Below are 22,722 nucleotides of genomic sequence, written 5' to 3' on the forward strand. Positions count from 1 at the left end.
TACTTTTTTTTTTTTAGCATTTGATTTTAAATATTTTTGCATATAAATGTGTATGATCGCTGCTGATATGCATGTCACAAACTCCGGTGAAAATGTTGATTTTTCTCCGTCGCGGGAAAATATCACAAAATTACTCTTTAACGAGTGCACGTTCATTCATAACAATAGCGGAAAGTGAAATTTTAAACGCGACTTCATCGCGATCGCGCAAAGTTGTGCACGCTCGAGGTCATTAGGAAGAAAGCGTAGTATATAACAATCTGTCGGCCAGTGGAATAGAAAATGCGGCTGTGCCATTTTACTAGGAATAACGATCATTTTACTTGGCTCGTTAAGATATATCTCGGCCGTTATGGTGGGAGCAAATACACGATGCAGTAGCGAGAGTATACGATTGAGCGCTCGGCAATCGAAAGTAAGAGATCGCGAACGCGTGTTCCAGTTCGTTTATGGATGTTACTTAATAGCGTACCGTTACCAAGTAGAGAGAACGTTTTGAGATTGCCGATATATAAAAAGTGGGGCTATATATATTTGTCGGTCCATGATCGAGTATTTCGTGATTGTCTATCGCAAAAAAGAAGAAAAATTCTTGATATTTCGTCGCAGCACGACCGGATCTGTAATGTCGTAAGAACTTTTTGTAGAACTTTGCGCCCCGTTTACCTTGACGAACCCCGGTGTCTTTCTCTCTCTCTCTCTCTCTCTCTCAAAAGCAGCGTAATCGCGCGTTCGCGACGACAGATATTGCGAACGAAGCCTTGCTTCTACCTGAAAATAATTTCCCGTACGTTTTTTTGTGAAAGCGCCGGAAAGAAAGATCTGTCGTGTGCGAAGATAAAGAGCTCTTGTCTACAAATGCGCGAACGACGTGTGATTTCGATCTATCTTCCTTCGAGAAGCGAAGTCGCAAGTCGTTAAATCGCCACTATAGAATGCTAGAATTATTAACAAACAATGGGAGTAGGATTGTCATCTTTAGCTGAACCTTGATCCAAAGACTTTCTTCGAGACTTTCTCGAAATACGCTTACCGAGAATATCCGTCAAGAAGATAGTCTTGATTTTTGATTTGTACTTTTATATTATATGTGTACTTCTCTGTTTTCGTTGTGCGATCTACGATCTTATTTAATAAAACACTCTCACATCTCTCTCTCAAATTTTATGCAAAACAATAATTTCATTTGAGCTATTAGATGTACATATTTTTTCCTCTCTTTCTTCATCTATTCTTCGTCCTTATATCAAAATATTGTAAACATTATAGAGAATACTTCGTCAATTTCTACTATATTTTTTCGAATTGCTATAAAATGTTTTGGAAGGATCGACCGCCTCTGATATGAAAATATCCCGCGTCTCTCTGTGATTGTAATTAATATACTATATATTAATGCTCGGAGACGCGCTAAATATCTACGTGTGGTTAAGAAACGCGATCTCGGAAAATGAAATCCCATTACCGCAAAACCGCACGGCACAATGGATATTTCTAAACGAATAGAAGCTCGAATCGCACGAAAATGTGACAACCACTATCCGCGTGCTCGCTCGCATAATATTTTTTTTTTTAATTTAATAAAATAAAGGCTTTTCTATAAATTGTAATTTCTTTGAACCCCTTTGCTACTATGACATACATTATTCAAGTCGCATAAATAATTCATGATTTTGGCGTTAGACGCGTCTGAACGACAATGTTTTACCCTGAAAACTGAACTTAAAGTTCTTCTTTAAGACGCTTAATTTAAAAATGTTAATTTTTTAGATGTGGCTTTTTTCTCATTGCACACGATGATACTTATATGTATGAGATGGACCGCAAGCTGCCACTCGGCTTCGCGCATTGTGCAAGCCTGGGAAGTGCAGCGAGTGCAATCGTAGAAGAATGATCGCACGTGCTGCTAGAATGAATGAATTATTCGTGTCACGCGACTCGGTGCGACGCGTTGTCGTGAATAATTAGACTACAATCTGTTAACTCGCGATTAATAAACAAATCACGTGAAAATCATCGTATAACATAGGCATAAGGAAATGATTCGTAACGCAATACTTTAGTGATTCATTACAGAATTGATCATGTGATCCAATAAATTATTATCACAGAAAATTGTCACGTGTGTCTTATTATATGTATAAAATCTATTTTCTAGTGTCAATTATATAATATTATATAAAGGATCTGTTCTTCGTGGCAATCAATTTGTTATGAAATTTGTTATGAAATCCATTAATGTTTACACAGTCGCATATATTAATTATAATAATGTTAAATAAGAGACACTAAAACAGTAGGCATATAAAAGTAGATCTGTTGTGAATTGCTAGATAATTAACGTGTACATATACATGTAAAAAAAACAAACTCCGCATAATCTGAAAAATATTGATATTTAATAGCCGTAAAAATTTTATACTTATAATTTTTAAACGTTACATAACGCTGTACATTAGATAGTGCAACCTAATTATTCATAGATGACCGGACATATGGAGTACGTCTCCCACTCATTAGCAAGATATATTCAAGTTTCTTGTTGCGTTACTCAATAGTTAGACATAATAATTAATATGTATATATATACTGTTACCCCTTTGATGTTGCAATATGTAGAGATTATTTAATCATTATGAATTAAATTTGTTTAATTCTATTAACTAACTTAATACGTAGGCAAATCAAATATAAACCGAACTTTTTCCAAAACAGTTTATTTGATGAAAATATTTCCAACGCATATCAATCGTTGTCCAATGCCTCTTTTAGTGGTTCAAACAAATGAGAATCATACGGGGATAAATCGGGATTGTAGGGGGATATTCAACGGTGGTCCAGTGCAGTTGAGCCAATTTCTTGGGTTATGGCGGCGGTGTGAGGCCTGGCATTATCGTGCAAAAGCAACATTTTTTCCGTGCAATTAGCTTCAGATACGTCCCATTAGTTTTTATGAGATGAGAATAAAAAAACTGCCAATTCGGTGGCAAAAGTGCTTTAGATATTAGTGGAAACTATGTAGAAAAATGACTTGGGTGTGCGTTGGAAATATTTCCATCGAATAAAATGTTTTGGAAAAAGTTCGGTTTATATTTGATTTGCCCACGTACTTTGAACAAGTTTTAACGATAACGAATTCTTTTATTTTTTTTTTTTTCATATGCGGATTCTGAAAATAATCTTGAAAGTTGCCTATCCATGTCAGGATATTTAATTTCTCTAATAATCTAAAGAAATTTGTTTGTCATTTTTATCAAGTATATTATTAAGTCATTCGTCTATATTCATCTATTTGTGCTAATTAAAATCTTTTAACCCGTAAATCCGTACAATTATTTTCAGGAATATAGGTTATCCTTTTCACTCTCTTCAAGACATCTTCTCGCGATTAATATCTTCAGTTAGCGATGAAAGTAGGAAAGTGCGGTGTAATGAATTCGAATTGAGATCAGAACTCTCTTACTGAAGACAGCGTTCATAGAGATTTCAAGAGAATAATTTCCAACATATGTTCTCCTTCAGAAAATGTCTTGAATGTACGATACGCGAGAAAATATTTATTTTATACGTGTACCACACGATCGTGGTTTCCCAGTATCCAGTAAGGTTCGGTTTAAGGATATTATATTTCGAGTTTGAGAGAAAAATCGCGTCCGAGAAATTTGCATTTTAGTGTTTTACTTTACAATGTACTCTCCGTAATATGCGCGATTTCGTCTTTAAATTTCTTAACTGATCTCGATTAATATTAACAGAATTGAATTTATAATATCGAATATGTATACGAGCGTTAAACACATCATCACATACTTTCTCTCGACTGTCGTCGTTTCACATTTATTCTCATTCCTCGCGTAACTCTCAGTTTTCAACGTTAAACATTTTACCCCACTTTGACCGCATTCTCCAGTTGCATCCAGTTTGGTTACTCGTATGCGTTTTATTAATTATTTCATTACCTTCACCATTTATATTAATCAAGAAAATAAAATATCTCGGCAATTAAATCCCATGCTAAACTTAAGAAAACGGAGACCGGTTTTCACGTCAAGGAGCGCGATTTTTCACGCGACGATGAATCTGTCTACTCACATCGGGCAAACGCGATCAGATCGCACGTCAAATTGGTTGACAGTGATTTTATCACGTCGAGAAATGTTATCACATGACCTCTCTTATCACTATTTTCATATATTCGCACCTTTTCTCGGAGTATCACGGGAGGAAATGTCGAGTTTACTCCGCGAGTTCCGTGCTTCCTTTAGTCCTCTCGTTCTGACAGCTCGCGCGCGAGATCTCCTTGGCGTGCACCACGATGAATATATGAGAGGAACGATTCGGGGCCTCTGCGCGATCGCGACGGATACACGTACACCGTCGTCACCGTCCGATCCGTCTGAACGTGTTTCTCGCACTGAGCGGATGAAGTCCGGTTGAGCGCCATACATGCACGGGCGCACGCTCCATACCATACCATACCATACTACTCAAGAGACACGCATACACGCGTGTACGCACTCGAGAAAGGTGTATCCAACAGTCCAACATCGTCTTTCCTGCTGCATTCACCTGATGCAGTATAAACAGAGCCGGCTCTCGGCCACTTCGCGCACATATGTAAATACACATATATACACACATACATACATACACACACATACACACACACATATATATATACATACATACATACACACACATGCATAGACACATGCATAGAAGATTATGGATAGGAATGTGTGTTCGGATTCTGTAGGGCAATGACTGAGGGAAATTACCGAGGGACAAATGGCCTTGTCGAAGAACCAAGAGATCGAGAGAATAAGGAAAATTCCTGAGCGTCTATTTTGGTGTCCGACTTCGATTTCATGATACTTTTGCGACACAAGATGAAAACGATTATATTATACAATCCTGGACACAGGTTCGTAAGATTCGAATTCGAATTCTTCAAGTTTTCATCTTACCTCACGCATGTACTTTCTCTTTCGTGTTAGATGGAAGGAGATCCTCTGCCGATTGTAGAATTTTAAATCAGTAGAGGAATTTTATGCTGAGTTAATATAACCTTTTAAAAATAAATGTTGTTTGTAACAATTTCGCTAACAATCATCAGCTAAGTGTTGCAAAAACTTACGTGCCATTATAGACGAGAATAATACACAATGAATTTAATATATATTAATTAATTATGAGTCTATAATTAATTTATATATATATATTGAATTCATTGTGTATTGTTCTCGTCTATAATGTATAAACAATGTCTAGTCAAAACTACTACGGTTTTATTATACATCGTTTACGTTAAACGTCGTCAAGGATGCTTGATGACCCAGATAAGTGCATTTTGATCTGCATGTAAATGATTTGTATAAGTATTTTCTTGTTCACCTCTCGACCATTACTACAATTACTCTTTATGCGTTGCATGCATTTCATTTATTTATGACTTATTCATGATTTCTAGGTAAATTAAACTTCTACGTATATCTATACGTATTTATATTCTGCTAATATGATACGCGCAATAGCTGTAGGTGACGATCTTTGATCACGTCAATCTGTTAGGGTCGCATGTTTTCTATTCGTCGCAGAATGATGTACTTTTATACGTACGTACAATGTACGTTTTATAAGTTATATAAAAAAAAGACAGCTTGTTTTTTGTCTACATAGTTATTTAATATAAAAATTGTTAAATTTACTCTTTTGCGTATCTTGATCAAGTACAAGAGAAGGAGGCACCACGTTTTTTTTTTTTTTTTAAATTTAATAAATTTTTTTTTTATTACTATAAATTAAAATAGATTTAATAGGGTCGCATGTTTTCTATTCGTCGCAGAATGATGTACTTTTATACGTACGTACAATGTACGTTTTATAAGTTATATAAAAAAAAGACAGCTTGTTTTTTGTCTACATAGTTATTTAATATAAAAATTGTTAAATTTACTCTTTTGCGTATCTTGATCAAGTACAAGAGAAGGAGGCACCACGTTTTTTTTTTTTTTTGTAAATTTAATAAATTTTTTATTGATTACTATAAATTAAAATAGATCTAAGTTCTGTATATTTAAAATCACAAGAATTTTTACTCGGACGAAAGATTTAGAAATTATTTCTAGATCACCGTAGAATGTGTCAAGATTCACGATTCTAGAGCATGAGATCTGTTAGAAAATGCAAGTCAAATATAATAACGCGATGTGAGAAAGTTAACGTGACATTAACGCGATAGGAAAAGGATAAAATTGAAAGAAAAACATAGAATAAAATTTCATATATGCTTATACGTAGAATTGTATGTTTTGATCTAAGTAATCCGGTCGAATCGTACAAAAACTCGCCGTTCAAGGCGACATAAGCGCATACATATGAATAACCAGTTTTTTATATGTATGCACTAGCTAAAGTTTTGTATATACGCGCGAGCGTGTGTGAAACCTGCTTCTCGATCGTATGCAGGTACAGGTACACATGAATGCGCACTGTGTCACATTAGCCGCTTTCGTTTCGAATCAACATTATCTATATAGATACGCGTGCGTGCACGCACACATACGTACGTGCACGTACACATGTTTAATTCCGAGCATGTGTGCCACAAAAACGAAAGTATACCGTCTATGGCCCCGTGATCTTCCGCGTATACATATGTACGGCCGTTTTACACTTTAGGCCGGATACACGAGAGACAAAAGATGCATGAATGTTGCATTCATTTGTTGCGCATTTATTAAGCAATACCTATAGATAATAATACACATACACACACGACACATGTGTGCGATGACGCTGAGATAGATCTGCGCATACCTAAGTGTATATTGCTTTATTACCATCTAGTACCTACACGGAGAAAATTTTATATTAATTCATGATACAATTTTAAATTACATTTTACTATTTATTGTATTATCGGTGGACCATCATGACATTATAGAATAAATTATAATACAACATAGTAAAATTTAAAACTAACACTTACCTAACATGTTTTATCATTTGCCATAGTAAAAATTCATAAGTGCAAAGTTATAATCTTTATCTGTGTATCATTGTAAAACGTTATAATGCTAAACCTCAACTTTTACAATTTGAACAATAATAAATTCGGATATCTTTTTCTTATTATTCTCATTTCCACATTCAGAAGTCGACATATTTATTCGTTTAACATACCTATATTATAATAGAAACGCGACATAATTTAAATAAAAAGCAACGACTGGCAACGATCTTATATCTAAGATCTCTTAAATATAATCTTAAGACATCATTAGCAAATGAAAAAAAAGTACATTAACATGTTGAAGTTTTAAGATGATATTAATATAAGAGGTAATTATGAGTACCTGCCAATATATATATATATATATACAGGGTGTGTCGAAAGTCTGGATACACTCAAATATCTCGTAAACATTGCATTTTTACCTTGAGTGACCTTTTCAAGGCCAAGTCAATGTGATCGATATTTTCTTAAATGGAACCCCCCATTTTTTATTGCATATTCTTGTAGCTTATCTCGAAAGCTTTTCAAAACACTATAATAAAGTATTTTTTTATTAAGTACTTTTTGAGTTATTTTATATTTTATTCTGACATATTTTGATATAAAAAATAAAATATCTCGTAAAATATTTAGTTTTCGATAATCTTACCGTAATACTTTTATGTACAGAATAATGAGACAATAATATAATAAATAATAGGTTAGATAGAAAAGTGCAAATAAATAATATAATGATAATGATTGTAAATCGAATATTTACGGTTTTTTTTTTTTCACTTTCTTCACAGCACTTTTTTTTATTCAAAGTACTTTTATAACGACACTACTTATAGCGTAACGATTAAGAAAGCTTTGGACCGAAAAGTTACCGAAATGCGCAAATCGTTTTGCGTTTATGACTGAGCCTGCGGCGTTTATGACTGACAATGAGCCTACTGCGTATACGCTTCTGGCTTCTGTTACTGCGTAACTGTTCAAAAATTCGTGCGCTCGACAAGATCTTGCAAGCAATGCTTATCGTTTTCCCTTTCTTTTCGAGTCCTTAATAACGAGTTACCGAATTTGAAACGTTTACATGATTTCGACGTAACTTTTACTATGGCAACACTGCTTTTTGTCATATAGATAAAATAATTTTTGTGAAACCGGCGCTCAAGACATATTCTAAAGTGGGAATAGTTTATTTTTACTATGGTGTGCAGTAAAAATTCATTCGATATATATTTTTTACTTTTCTCGCAATACTAATTTTTATCCAGCAAGTTTTTGTTTTGTAACATAAATCTTTTTACTATGAGACAGTGTAAAAATTGCGTTGCTTTATTGTTTTTAAAATAATGACCATAACATTTAAACTTATAATTCCTTGATGGTCCGCAGCTACTACGACATTATAGTAATATTTAATATAAAATTTTCTCCGTGTAGTTAAGCAAGCTACGTCAAATCAATATACCTTTTTGCTATTTATTACCTGTGACCAATCTTCTATTTATCCTCCGCATCTAAAAGAAAGAAAAAAAAAATAATATGCTTCTTTTTTTTAAATAAAAAATCGTGGAAAATTTATTTCAAGCTGCGGATGCTCATAACTAATTTTCTCATTTCTCATTATTCAATAAACTGATTTTTGACACGTTAACTTCATTATTATTTCATATTGAAATCATTTAGATGTTTTAAAATCATGTTGAACATGGTTCTGAACACAAAAACAAGAATTTGCATGAGAAGAATTTATTTAAATAAGAATTTTATTTTGCTAAAGGCGCAATAAATTGTCGCATATTTGAAAAAGAGTTACTAATTTACAACTGTACAATTAATTTTTCGCACGTAGCTAAATTTATTTAGAGGGAGAATGGCGAGAATATGTCGTGCGCTTTTAATATATTTTATCAATACTATATTTATTACTTCTCTTGCCAAGTGTATACTTAATTTCAAGAAATTGCATTGGTCACAATAAATATGCATCTTGCAGATTTATTATATAAAATGAGTTGTGTATTACATATAGAGCAATTGCAGTCATAATAAAGTTACATTTATAAAATTTTATTTTCAAATATCATGGAATCTATTTTTCATATAAATACTCGATTAACTAGAATGCAATTTACATAAATGGTATGATAAATTTATATCTAAAAAGTAACAAAATAATATGTATAATAAAATATCGTTTATAAAAAGTTGATTTAAAATTGTAAAATTTAAATGATTATAAAATCACTTGGATTAGATGTGATATAATCGCTATCGTTTATATAATTGTACAATATTCAGGCACGTTTAAATAGAAAGTGCAAGAAGGCCTTACATATAAGATGTCCTATTATCTGATGGTACAATCAGAAAAATAATGATTCTATATGAAAAAATAAGTTGAAAGAATAAAATTAAATTTTATCGCAGGAGTCTTTGTTTTCGAGAAAATTAACTATTAAAAAATTGAGAAATTAATAACATATTACAATTTAATGTGGTAATTCTCGTGGTCAGTTTTCATAAAAAAAAAGATTAAACAAAGATTTATTATTTATATTAATTTATATTATTTATGTTATAAAAATTAGTATTTATTCACCATTAAAATTGTAATCTATATAAAGCTTAGATGTATAACGTGCCGTTTTCGAATTAATGAGTGTAATAAAGAGCAATTTATTAGCAGAGAAATATAATACAATGTAAAATTATAATCAAAAATACAAGAGTGCAACGTTATTCGTTTTAAAACAAATAGATTACTTTTAAGGCGTTGTGTTATTTAGACGTAGTGTAATTATATAAAAATATATAATTGGTATTAGATTATTTTTCCTAAAGTTATTTTTCACAAGACGTTTCATTCATTCTGATGTTCCTGACTATATCGACCAATTCCTTCACCAGCTCCTTGTCGGTCACATTAATAAAATCATTCTCATTAGGACCCAATCTCACTCTATTCCCACAATAAATCACCATTTTCCGTCTTTTAGCCGACGCGTGAAACTCTTTGGCACCAGACTCCATGATTTTGCGAATGTTATCCTTCGTGATACCAGCTCCAGGCATAATTAATAATTCCTGCGTCTTTTGTACTAACGTTTTTATCAGTTCTAATCCTTCCAGAGCGCTATTCTTCTGTCCAGATGTCAGAATTCTCTGGAAACCGAGATCAGCGAGAACTTGCAAAGATTTGAAAGGATCGATAGTGAGATCGAAGGCGCGACTAAACGTCACCGGCAAAGGACGAGCGGCGGAAATGATTTTCTCGCACGCGACAGTGTCGATCTCGCAATCGGAGGTCAACGCGCCAAAGACGAATCCGTCCGCGTGATGATCCTTAAGGATCATCAGATCGTGAAGCATAGCGTCGATTTCTTCGGTGGTGTAGACGAAATCGCCACCGCGAATACGGATCATGACGTAGAGCGGAATCGTCGCGAAACTTCTTATTTGCTTAAGTAGACCCGGGCTCGGTGTTAGACCACCTTCCGAGAGAGCCGAGCAAATTTCCAGTCTGCTGGCACCACCCTTGACCGCGTTTCTTGCAGATTCTAAGGAATCGACGCAGATCTCCATCTACAAAGTAATATGGCTAATTAATGATAAGAATAATTAATTAATAAGAAATAGAAAAATAATTTTTTTACAGGTACATATACACTGATTAATTAATTTTTTTTTAAATACAATTATGTGTTTTCTTACATCCCGTTATTTTTTGGTATAAAAGTCTCAAAGTAAGATTATCAAAGAAAAGTTTATACTTTACGAGATATGTATTTCATATTTTATCACGTAATATTATATCGTATATTCTCTTCGATATATGAGTTAGTTTACACCTTAGACATAGAAAATTCTATAGAAATTTTCATGTCTATGGTTTACACGGTAAAAAATGGGCATCGTATGCTGACAGACCGATACACGATGAAATTATCGATTGAAGGAAACAAGAACCATCTTTCGAACAGTAATACTTTTGTCTCTTATACTGGAAAAAAATTTATCGATGCGAATATTTGATTGAATTGAATTGAATTGTTAATGACTTACCTCGGTTGATCAGCTGCTGTAATATGGTTGATAACAATGTACTGTGTGTCGTTATATTTGGAATATTAAACTATTTTTATTCGAGATTGGTTATCTCTTGTTCTGTTACGTAAATTTGCTTGCACGTTACTGATAACAGAATTGTATGTTTTTGTATCAAATATCTCGAAACGTGCCGCGAAAACAAAATTTTTTTCCCGGCTCATATCAAGTTCACTGTATCTCAACGCGTGGCTACGATGCTTATAAATATGGTTGTCAGAATGCTGTCGATATTCTCTGTAAATCCAAGCTATGTACGCGTGTCTCGCCATCTGTATTTTACCGAGAGGAATGTCGTGTATATTGTGTAATGATAACACTATCGTTCGTTGACGAATGCCTGTTCGTCGAACTGTCTGATAACGGCATCAACTTACTTGGCAATTCAATAAAACATATGATAATAATAGAATACAAAGATGATTTCCAATATTCACTGTAGTAATATCTAAAATTTTACTAAAAAATCTAGACTTAATAAACTTCTTCTCTTTCAATTTTGTCTGCAATTATTCCATTTGGCAATCAAATGAGCTAATAAAAATTTCTTTGTTGTTATATATTATATGTTAATATGTGTCATTATTGTCGCTATGTATTATATATGCATATTTAATTTGACATCATAGATAAAAAAATACTGTTCTTTAATTATCGCTAATTAACGCACATTTACATTTTTAAGAGCATCTAGCGTACCTATAAATTCACAGAGAAATATATAAAATTCTTATTTATTAAGGGGCAGGTTTTTGGATACATGGTCTATGAAGCGTAATGTAATATTGTATTATACACACAACATATATATAATAAAATAATACCAAGTACGGCGCATATGTAAATAATAATAATAATATAATAATAATAATAATAATAATAAAATCAATAAAATAATAATAGTAACAAATATATCAAGCAAACTTTATGAGCGATGACAATAAAATTTTTAGAATTGAGGGGATAAGACACTTTTATTAGCGCATTACAATTTTATACCAAGGAATCATTTCGATCTAGGATCGCTTTTCCATTGGCAACTGACAAACATACGTACAGCACGCGTTCGATGTATTCTAAAATAGACTTCGGAGATTACGCACGTAATTAAGTTGATGAAACACGAAGCGCGTATTTTCGTTGATTTTTATAATTTAAATCGTAAATTCGCGTTCTCAATTTACGAGTAGACGGACATTGCGACCAAGTCGCAATCGTTTACATGTTCTCAATTCATTTATTTAGCGCTTTCCGGCAAGATTACGATCCTCGAAGATGAGGATTCGCACACGGAGTCGTCTCTCTTACATTATTCCATTTGATTCCGATTACTGTTAAATATACAAATAACGCGTATTCGCACACGGGCCTAACGTAATACAAAAAATGTACAATTTATTATAATTATCATCGCATTATTTTCCGACCACAAGCGGATCTAGCTTATCATTTCCAAAAAAAAAAAATGTCAAAGTGATAAAAATACAAAAATTTTTTCTCTATTCGATTAATTATCCTGCGTATTTCCGAGAGAGAAGAAGAGATAGAGGGGGTAATTCTTCTTAAATCTCCTAGATCGCCTAGATCCACTTGCGAATCCGACTAAAATTCAATAGCGATGTACAAGAGAAAGGGGGGAAGAGTAAAACGGGAGACTTGGAAAATCAGAGATCGCCGTTTGAGACCGCGATCGGCGATGGGCTCGTGGAACTGTTGGAATTCGTCGTCGCCCATTTGTTCTTGTGTGGATCGACGCCGAAGCCCTCATCATAGTTTCCCCGTGTGATGAAGAGTTGCTTGAAGTGCGGGATGCAGTACAGCTTGCCGTTGTTCAGCGTGAAGGAGTCCATCCTGTTTCGAACACATCACGCCGTGACGATGATTTCGTATAACGATAATTTCACATATTCAACATTTTCGTGAGTTTAACGAGAGAATTTAAAAATTATATGCGAAAAGTAATAAAAACAATTACACTATTTAATATATTAAACATCTTTACGTTATTATACAAAATTTTAGTAAATATTATTTTACAAAAAGAAATTATTTAAAATTAATTGCCAATATTTCTCTGTGTATTAATGACACTAATGAACCTTCATAAGCGATGCATCTGAGTATAGGATATTCCTGTGTGGTTAATAAATATAATACAAGAGTTTAGTATTTTTTTTTGTGTTACCTTAAAATGCAATTGCACTGGAGACACCGGAAACATTGCTTATGGAAGATTTTGTTATTTGTCTCGACCTTCTCCAAGGGGTAGACCTTCTTCTGGCAGCTTTCACACACGTCCGTGCAGCTCGTCTGGATCTCCTACACGATTGTCACGTCAAAAGTGGACGGTATAATTAAACTTATCCCTATGAATACTCCGTGACAGTCGGATAACGGGAAACGTATTTGTCGAATGCATGATGAAATGTGTGAAGAGGTGTTTTAAGAAGGATATGTGGACGCTACGTGAAAAAGAAGAAGAAGAAGAAGAGAAAAAGCCGCGTTGCTTCTCGAATCGAGAGATCTCTCCCTGCTCCTTTTCTCCTCCTCTCACTCCTACGAAAGAGATTTAGCATCTTCTTTATTTACCACTTATATGTATTATCGTAATAAATGTTACACGTGAACAGAACAAGGATCGTTATACATCGATAGAAATGATACGTTAACAGACGCAATAAAATCGTATTAACTTAATATTATCGCTAACTATGCTACAAATTAAAAGGCCGTTAACGAGAATTAACTTGCTAGAATCGTCACGCGAGATTGTCTCTATTGATAGCTCGATTAATGAAGCGAATCTTTCGCAAATTAAAACCCAGCTTAGCGCATCCCGATACAAATCTCCTTGAATCGCTTATCCACCGCATTCGTGGCTCGCATATCTCGAAACTTATTATTGCACAAACGAAAAAAGGAAGACGGGAAATGTACGCTGTCGAGAATATACATCTTCAAATTTTCTCTCCTCTTTCTACAATACTTAGATTACATGTCTAGAAAAACTCGTACAGTGCTTCCAAAAAGAATTCTTTTCGTACTCGACTCGAATTCTCGAAGAACGATTGCGTTGTACCCTGATATTTTATGATTGAAGTCGATCGTGTTTCTCTTTTCCGTAAATATAAAGTGTATTGATACACAGATATATATCATGTCTCTACATATCGACGACGTATTCGTACCTAAATTAGCGCGAAAAATATGTCGAATTTACAGCGAACTTACTGCTTTTTTGCACGATATTACGGTAGTATTAAAAGCAACATTACAGAAGAGAATAACGTGACAGATACACACGATAGAAAACAAAAGTGATAAAATCCCATCGATAAAAATGCATCTCACTCTTGAAAAATATATATAATACAATGTATCTAGATATAATACAACTAAAAGAAAAAGATTCGCGTTTTGTAAGACAATAAATACGTAATCACAATTTCTTATATTGCACAAGTGTAAGATGCAAATGCGCAACGTGTTTCGCGAACATTCCAATCGTTCAGATCAAACGCGAGAAAGATATTTTCGTTTCCGTTTGTCAGTCCCCGAAGAGAGATCGTTGACGGATAGACGGGTATAAAAATCTACTTACTACCGCGCTAAGCTGTAAAAAGATTAGAAATTTGTAAAAGCGATCTCGAAATAGCTACGTTTCTCTAATCAGCTAATCCAGTTCCTGGAGCACCTAAATATCGCCTCGAATATATATATACTTCCTCTGTATGTAAATGATAATTCCTCGTTCAGGCCCTCATCTCGCAATTTGGAAAAGCCATCACCTCTCACTCTTTTCGTTCGTCAGTCTCACGCACTTTCTTTCTCTTGCGCGCTTTTTTATTCTCGCTAATTCGTTTCTCTTCTCGTTCATTTGTCGATGAATAACTTGGCACTTATGAAAATCAGAAATCTAAAGCGATAGTTGTGTGAAGACCGTAACGATGCGAGAAGAAAGTTCTAAATCTGCTAAATTATCCGCGTATAAACATTTATAATAATTGTCAATGTGAGATAAAAAAAGAAATGCGGACTATGCAAGTTTCATTAATTTTCTACTATTTTTATCTACACCCACAGTATACATTTTATAATCAGCGAGCTATTTTGATTAATCGATTCATTTACTGCTCTGAAAATTGAATTATTTATATAAAAATTAAAGATACGTTGTACATAATAATCATATAAGTCATGAAGATCCCAAAAAAATTATTCTAATAAAAATTATTGTGGCTTGCAAAATCGCTCAAGTATATTTGATAAAATTTGGCACTCTATAAAGTCATTAAAATCGTTCATAATGACCTCTGTCCTAATCAAGAATTGTAATATAAAAATTATTAATCACATATGCTTAATTATATTCGATCATTTGTGTTTTAAGGGAGTAATATCATACAAGTTACAGAAAATTAAATGCGCATCGTTACGAATTTCACTATTGAGGAGCAAATCCATCATGCATTTTACAGAAATCTTGGCATCGTCGCACGTATGTAGGCACCTTAAAGAAAGAATCTTTGCAAAAACGATAAAAGTCGCGTTGCTAAATGTGACACAGATGGTCGCTTTCTCTCTCTCTCTCTCTCGCCTATCTTTTATATATGATGTAAATTAGTAGACAATAAGATTTTCTTTCTCTTTTTCTGTTATATATATATCAGGATAAGTCGAGCATTTCTGCGTAAGGAATATTCGCTCTTTGTGATAAAATAAAATATTATAAAATTTATATGATTTAATTTTAAGTGTCAAATTTCCTCTGTTCCTTGATGAATTGCCTTTACATAAAAAAAAAAAAAACTATGATGATGATCATTATATCAATTAACGAGATGTTTTGTGGAACTCTATAATTTGTGTACAAATCAATATTTATTAAATTTCTCACATGGTCTTTATATTTCTTATGTGACTCAGCACATTACCGTCCCGAATGCTTTACAGCCATCTGCTAGTTTTTTTCTCTCTGTTGGCATAATTTTCTATTTCTGATTGGACGAAATACTCGACAGATCCAACAGTCGTGCAGACTTTCATACTACAATAATATATATATATATATATTAACACGCAACATATGGTACAGTCTACGGGCTAGAGAGATTTACTATACGAACGTAACGCTCAGTGTGTGTGTGTGTTAAAACCATTCCTAAGAAAACGAAAAGATCGTTACAGTAGTAATCGACGAAAACCGAACATTATTGCCGTTGCGCGAGATTAAAGAAAAAACTGTTTTTCCATAGCGGTTGTCCCAACGACGCATTCTCCTTCCTTCATCGATTCTTCTCCTCCTTCTCTCTATCCTTCTTCGCATTCGATTTAATCCAGGCGTATTTTTCCTCCGTTTCTCTTTCTCCCTTTTACTGCTCCGCGTCACAAAAAGAAGATCACTTGATATTGTTTGCAATTATTTTCTCTCTACGATATCACATACGACACAAGCGGGCAAAGAATTTCGGCCAAAATATCGCATAGGCAGGTTAAAAAAAAAAAAAAAAGAATGTAAGAACGAATTAGTAGACAATAAGATTTTCTTTCTCTTTTTCTGTTATATATATATCAGGATAAGTCGAGCATTTCTGCGTAAGGAATATTCGCTCTTTGTGATAAAATAAAATATTATAAAATTTATATGATTTAATTTTAAGTGTCAAATTTCCTCTGTTCCTTGATGAATTGCCTTTACATAAAAAAAAAAAAAACTATGATGATGATCATTATATCAATTAACGAGATGTTTTGTGGAACTCTATAATTTGTGTACAAATCAATATTTATTAAATTTCTCACATGGTCTTTATATTTCTTATGTGACTCAGCACATTACCGTCCCGAATGCTTTACAGCCATCTGCTAGTTTTTTTCTCTCTGTTGGCATAATTTTCTATTTCTGATTGGACGAAATACTCGACAGATCCAACAGTCGTGCAGACTTTCATACTACAATAATATATATATATATATATTAACACGCAACATATGGTACAGTCTACGGGCTAGAGAGATTTACTATACGAACGTAACGCTCAGTGTGTGTGTGTGTTAAAACCATTCCTAAGAAAACGAAAAGATCGTTACAGTAGTAATCGACGAAAACCGAACATTATTGCCGTTGCGCGAGATTAAAGAAAAAACTGCTTTTCCATCGCGGTTGTCCCAACGACGCACTCTCCTTCCTTCATCGATTCTTCTCCTCCTTCTCTCTATCCTTCTTCGCATTCGATTTAATCCAGGCGTATTTTTCCTCCGTTTCTCTTTCTCCCTTTTACTGCTCCGCGTCACAAAAAGAAGATCACTTGATATTGTTTGCAATTATTTTCTCTCTACGATATCACATACGACACAAGCGGGCAAAGAATTTCGGCCAAAATATCGCATAGGCAGGTTAAAAAAAAAAAAAAAAGAATGTAAGAACGATAACGACAAATCAAAAAATAATCACACCGATCATGCTCGATAATAATCTCAGCAAAGGAGTAAAGGTAGTTGAACTATCGATGTGCTTGCGCTTGGAATTTTAAAACACGTGTACAAAATTTCGCTCAAACTTCATATTTATATTTCGTATTTAACTTCATATTTTTTATTGATCTAGCTATTTTTCGTCTTTTATAACCGCGGAATTGCAATTCTACCGTCATTTGCATTTACTTCAGGCGAATAATAATTTTACATTATATCGACGAGTGATACGAGTTGAATGCAGAATTTACTCGCCACGGTACATCGATACTTCATCTGTATATAAATATATTCTGATAAAAAACAGATGGTTTTAAATTTTAAAAACGTAAGCGCTCGGATAACATATATATTCGTCGCTAAAACAATATATTTTAAAATTTATCGTCAATTAAAGTGCTGTTATTATTCCAAAATATAATACATATTTTTATAGTTTTTTTTTCTATTAAGAAAAACTATTTATAGTTTTCTGTTTAATCTGTTATTGTTACAAATATTTGAAATTATAAGCAAATAAATAGCTTGAAGGTATTTGGCTAATATTAAAATGTAAAATATTCGCCAATATTACAATTTATATAATATACCTTAATTTTATATAATTGCAATATTATATTATAGAAAAATAAAAAAATTGATTTTCCATGCGATGAAAAGATACACCTTTTTTGTAAAAAGTTCTGATAATAGCAAGAGCGAACGGACGTATTTACATTCGTAGAATCCATTGATTGTACGAAACGAATAAGTAGCGGATTAAATTATCATAAGCAACAATTAATCTTTATCGTAAAATATACATATACGTCGCCAAAATAAAGAGTGCAAAAATAAACGCTTGTTGTATATATAAACGAGACATATAAAATAAAATAAAATATAAATCAGTCGTGCTTTCAAGCAGTGTTTTTATCGCGTTCGAAACATTGTGAGAGATTTGTTAGTTCAAATAAAATGCGCTTACTAAAAACGCGTATAAAAAATATTATGTATCTTTATTTATTCTGAAATTTTAACGCAATATAAACACTGCTCACAATGCAAATTTAAAAATACATTTATAATTCCAACATAAATTGACAAAGCAGGCAAAATAACGACAATTCAAAAACACACCATGCTCATACTTCATGATGCCGAGTTTTGTTCAAAAACAAAAGAGGAATTTTCACTGGGAGAGAAATTTGGTCTTTCAAGTATCTGACTAACACACACACACAATTAGATGCATATAAGTCAGTCAGAGAAATATCTTGTTACGTTCAAAAAAAAAAGAAAGGCTAAAAAAAATTATGCTTTCCAAGTTTAATCAATAGTAGTGGAAAATCAAGACACAAATGACGGTGGATGGACGTAAAGTGATGGATGCAGAACAGATGGCGATGAGTATGAACGACGGATCGCGAATATCGTATTGGGTATGATATTTGTCGAAGGGAAAAAGGATGAAACGTGTGCGATTATATATTCGACGAAGTGCTTCCACAAGTACTTACCACAAATCGATTAACTTTGACCTTCGATGCGCGCGGAGATTCGTTGTTCTGTGAGCCGAGGGACTCGAAACGAGCCCTCAGACTGCTCGCAGACTCTATGCTGGACTGGTCACCCGTGCCCTGGGCCATTTCGATTTCGGCGATATGGTGACTGTTGACCTTGCCGTCGGTCTCCTCCCAGTGCTCGAACTTAGCACGAAGGGTCTTGGCGCGCGCCGCGTTCTGCGCTTGTTTCAAGAATTCATCCTCCACCTAGACGAGAATAACAGGCGAGAGAATTTTGTAGATTATAGGGTAATACCCAATCATGAGTAAAAGATAGTTTTCCCGAAACGATTAAACCTAAAATATAGAATTGCTCCGAAAATTCGCGTCAGTTTTTTAAAACTGGATGAGACATTCCAACTCTTTCCACTTTCAGAAGCAAATCTTAATTTATTTATAGTAAAATTAAAATATCCAAAAGTATGTAATGTACAAAGAATTTGAGATTTTTAGAAAATTTTTAGAACATAGCAATAAAAAAAAACTAATAAAATTCTATAATTTAAATAAATAACTTTATATGTTATATATTCATTCTAATATGAAATGTCTTAATAATTACAAAATAATAGCTACAGAACCAGAAAAAAGAAAAAGGTTCTCCCTTCTTGTAGAATTATTATATTAATCCGATATTATTAGAAATTCTACGTTTATATTATTCTCTCTGTCTTTCATTTGCCTTGATTAAACAAACTCCATGTAAAATCCAATACATATATTACACGCATACTTTGTCAGAAGCACGGACGTAGTTGGGATCTTTCTCCTCGTTGCTCTCGTCACCATCGGACTCCTCGTTTTCTTCATCCTCGTCCTCCTCCGAGTCCGAGGCTGTCGCCTTTGCAAATTTGTCCTCGGGGGGCGGTGTGAAGCGCTTCAAGGGTTTTGGACCCTCCGGCAGTTCCTCCTTGCACGCGTTTTCCTCCATCTGCCGGAAGATAGACAGCATCTTTCTCGCCGTGTCAGTGTGGACCACCTCGTCCACCCTATCGTCGGCCCTGACGACATCGGGATCGCGGTATATCTCGCGATCCGGTGAATCCATCTATTTGAGTAATTAAGACAATGTTATAATATGATGACATGATAATCGAATAGCTCGAACCACATTACTTGATCATCCAATTTTGTTATCGAAGATAATCCCGATTTATCTTGTCTTGAAGAACTTGATTCATGAGATCTTAGAAGACTTATAGAATAGTTTTTATTAATCGTTTTTTTTTCAAATTTTTAAAGAGCAAATTATGTGATTCGACGTTTCTCGATTATTATTGCTCACTTTATGTTTAATAATTTTATTACAAATTGTTCAGCAAATATTAACACATCAATCAAGCGTTATAAATGTTATAAAAACATCTAAACAAAATGGGATACGATTAGAGTTGTTGAAAATAACAAGGTTCTTTTCTATTCTCTTGTAAAACCTTATCGTAGATAAAAAGTATTTAAAACTCAAAGAAGAAGAGTTTTTGAACTTATGACTATATGACCATATTATTATTTCCATATAAGGTAACGCGACAGAGACGAATGTTTCGTTATGTTTCAGATAAAGTCTTTCATTTTTGCAGATGTGTTTATTTCTTGATAAAAACATGTGTTTTTAATTGGTAAATTCCTCGACAAATTTTGCAACATCTTTTTATGAAAGAGAATATTTCCTCCTGATGTTTGCAAAAGATAAATATATATAAAAGAAATAATATTACATTACAATTTTATAAATTCTAAGCGGAATGCATTTTTAATATACAAATGACAAACTCAAATATTCTATTTATTTAAAATAAAAAGAAATAATAATTATATCATAAAAATAATCTTTTTATTTAGGAAAACAAATATTTCAATCATCTAAAAATATATATTTGTATAATCTAATGCATTAATCTTGCTAATTATAAATAATTTATGCATGCAATTCTTGCATATTAATTACACATTGTTTATTTTTACGCGAAGTAGTTTCATTTTTTTGGAAAATTTATTAAATAGTTATTATTCGATTATTGTAGATTGGAAATATTTATTTAGCTACGTAATTGTTGCTCCAAAATTGGTAGAAAAATTATATGATAAGATAGCAAGAACACATGATAATTGTGAGGAACATATTTCGTGTGAGTCGTTTATCGTGCGATAATTTTAAATTGAATATTTAGACCATGATGTGTGCAGACATACACGCACACACACAGACACACGCAAGCACGCACACACGCACATACGCATACACATCGTCAGGAAGGATTCCAGGTAAGCCGGAGATCGACGACCAAAATGTTCTTTTTCAAGTCGACGTGAGTCAGCTTTAGAGGTTCTAAGCGTGGGTGGTACGATAAATCTTGTGTAGAAAATACTACAGATCTTTTCTTATCGATAATATTATTTTATATAAAATAAAATATANNTATATAATTGTATATACTATATAACAAAGTTATAAAAAAGTAACATCAAAAAGATAAATTATATAATTTCTTAAATAACATCTCTAAAAAAAAAAAAAAAAAATGATTTTATAAGAAATAAAAATCATGCAACGTACATAAATAACTGAATATTCACATGCTTCAAAGTTTCACAATCAGGGTACTGCAATATCAACAAAAGTTCCTTTATACAAAACAAAATCCCCTTTTTTATAAAAGTTTGGTCTCTCCGATAGACCTGTAGACATTTGTACCTGGACTGAAGCGGGTCAGGTAAAAGCTGAGAACCCGATTGTACATCACGCGGAGCGACCGAAGGTTGCGACATTTTAAAAGGACCACCCTTGCTTTAGTTCAGGTCTAATCGGGACGAGGAGACCGGGATTGTCGACCGGAATCGTCGGCTTAATCGGGCAAAAGGGTTGCGGGCCGCTTCAAGGTTGATGACGACAAATTGACAGGTTCAAGAGTAGTACACGCACTCTGTGTGGAGCGGTCAATTGTCGTGTCACTTGCGACAATCCGACTAATTCGCTCTTCTCGCTTTCGTTTATGTCAACGAATTTGCTCTTCAGCAAAAAATATTGAAGTGCGTGAATGCCGTTTCTCTTAAGAGATAAACGACACTCTTGAGAGAGCAGCGAGAGAGAAACGAAGTCTTTGAGAACTTGTTAAAATAGATATATTATAGTTGGGAGGAAATAATTAAAGTAATTAGAGTTAAAATAAATAGATCACATAATTCTACATAATTAAGATGAAGAAAACAGAAAATATATTACATGCTTCGATTATTATCGTCGTATTAACAATTAATCAATCTTAATCTTTGCGAAAAAAAATACAACTGTGGAACGATGAGCTAAATTATCTTATCAACGATCATGTTAAATTCGAATTAACTCCACAGAGAACTTTTAGTTGAAAGCGACAGGAAATGGAAAATCAATAATGGCCGCGGGTTTCTATTGAATTACGCGAGAATCCCGGTATTTATCGTGTTTAGTCTGCAATTGAGGACATTCCCATCACATAAAGCTACATATGAGCAAATCATTTTATCATATGTTAATTCAAAATTATAAATATTGTAAATATAAATATTATAGAATAATTATCGATCAATATAAAAACAGACAATATAATTAAA

At 33.4% G+C, this 22,722-nt stretch overlaps 3 protein-coding genes across 14 annotated transcripts in view; all 3 read right to left on the reverse strand.

Moving 5' to 3' along the window:
* Nucleotides 1–4,638, reverse strand: part of LOC115240454 (ABC transporter G family member 20) — a 56,850-nt gene extending 52,212 nt beyond the window's left edge. The window contains exon 1 of one of the 2 annotated variants that reach the window (XM_029815600.1): nt 4,202–4,638. The gene's annotated coding sequence lies outside the window, so the exon portion shown is untranslated. The remainder of the gene's footprint in view (nt 1–4,201) is intronic. The other variant, XM_029815599.1, reaches the window with a different exon arrangement.
* Nucleotides 4,639–8,978: 4,340 nt separating this feature from the next.
* LOC115240465 (copper homeostasis protein cutC homolog) lies at nt 8,979–11,696 on the reverse strand. The gene is made up of 2 exons (XM_029815630.1): nt 11,072–11,696; nt 8,979–10,591 (listed from the first exon to the last, which is right to left on the reverse strand). Exon 2 carries the CDS (start codon nt 10,589–10,591, stop codon nt 9,851–9,853), a length of 741 nt encoding a protein of 246 aa, XP_029671490.1. The 5' UTR covers nt 11,072–11,696; the 3' UTR covers nt 8,979–9,850.
* A 372-nt stretch (nt 11,697–12,068) lies between these two features.
* Nucleotides 12,069–22,722, reverse strand: part of LOC115240463 (microtubule-associated protein futsch) — a 75,805-nt gene continuing 65,151 nt past the window's right edge. For 10 of the 11 annotated variants that reach the window (XM_029815629.1, XM_029815628.1, XM_029815627.1 and 7 more), the window contains 5 exons: nt 21,773–21,777; nt 19,865–20,179; nt 19,087–19,338; nt 13,299–13,432; nt 12,069–12,964 (listed from right to left, as the gene is read on the reverse strand). In XM_029815629.1, coding sequence (XP_029671489.1) covers nt 12,778–12,964; nt 13,299–13,432; nt 19,087–19,338; nt 19,865–20,179; nt 21,773–21,777 — 893 coding nt within the window. In that variant the 3' untranslated portion in view covers nt 12,069–12,777. Of the gene's footprint in view, nt 12,965–13,298; nt 13,433–16,814; nt 17,394–19,086; nt 19,339–19,864; nt 20,180–21,772; nt 21,778–22,722 lie in introns of those variants that run through there. The other variant, XM_029815626.1, reaches the window with a different exon arrangement.

This window comes from Formica exsecta, unplaced genomic scaffold (assembly GCF_003651465.1).
Source record: "Formica exsecta isolate Colony F162 unplaced genomic scaffold, ASM365146v1 scaffold43, whole genome shotgun sequence".
Taxonomy (NCBI): domain Eukaryota; kingdom Metazoa; phylum Arthropoda; class Insecta; order Hymenoptera; family Formicidae; genus Formica; species Formica exsecta.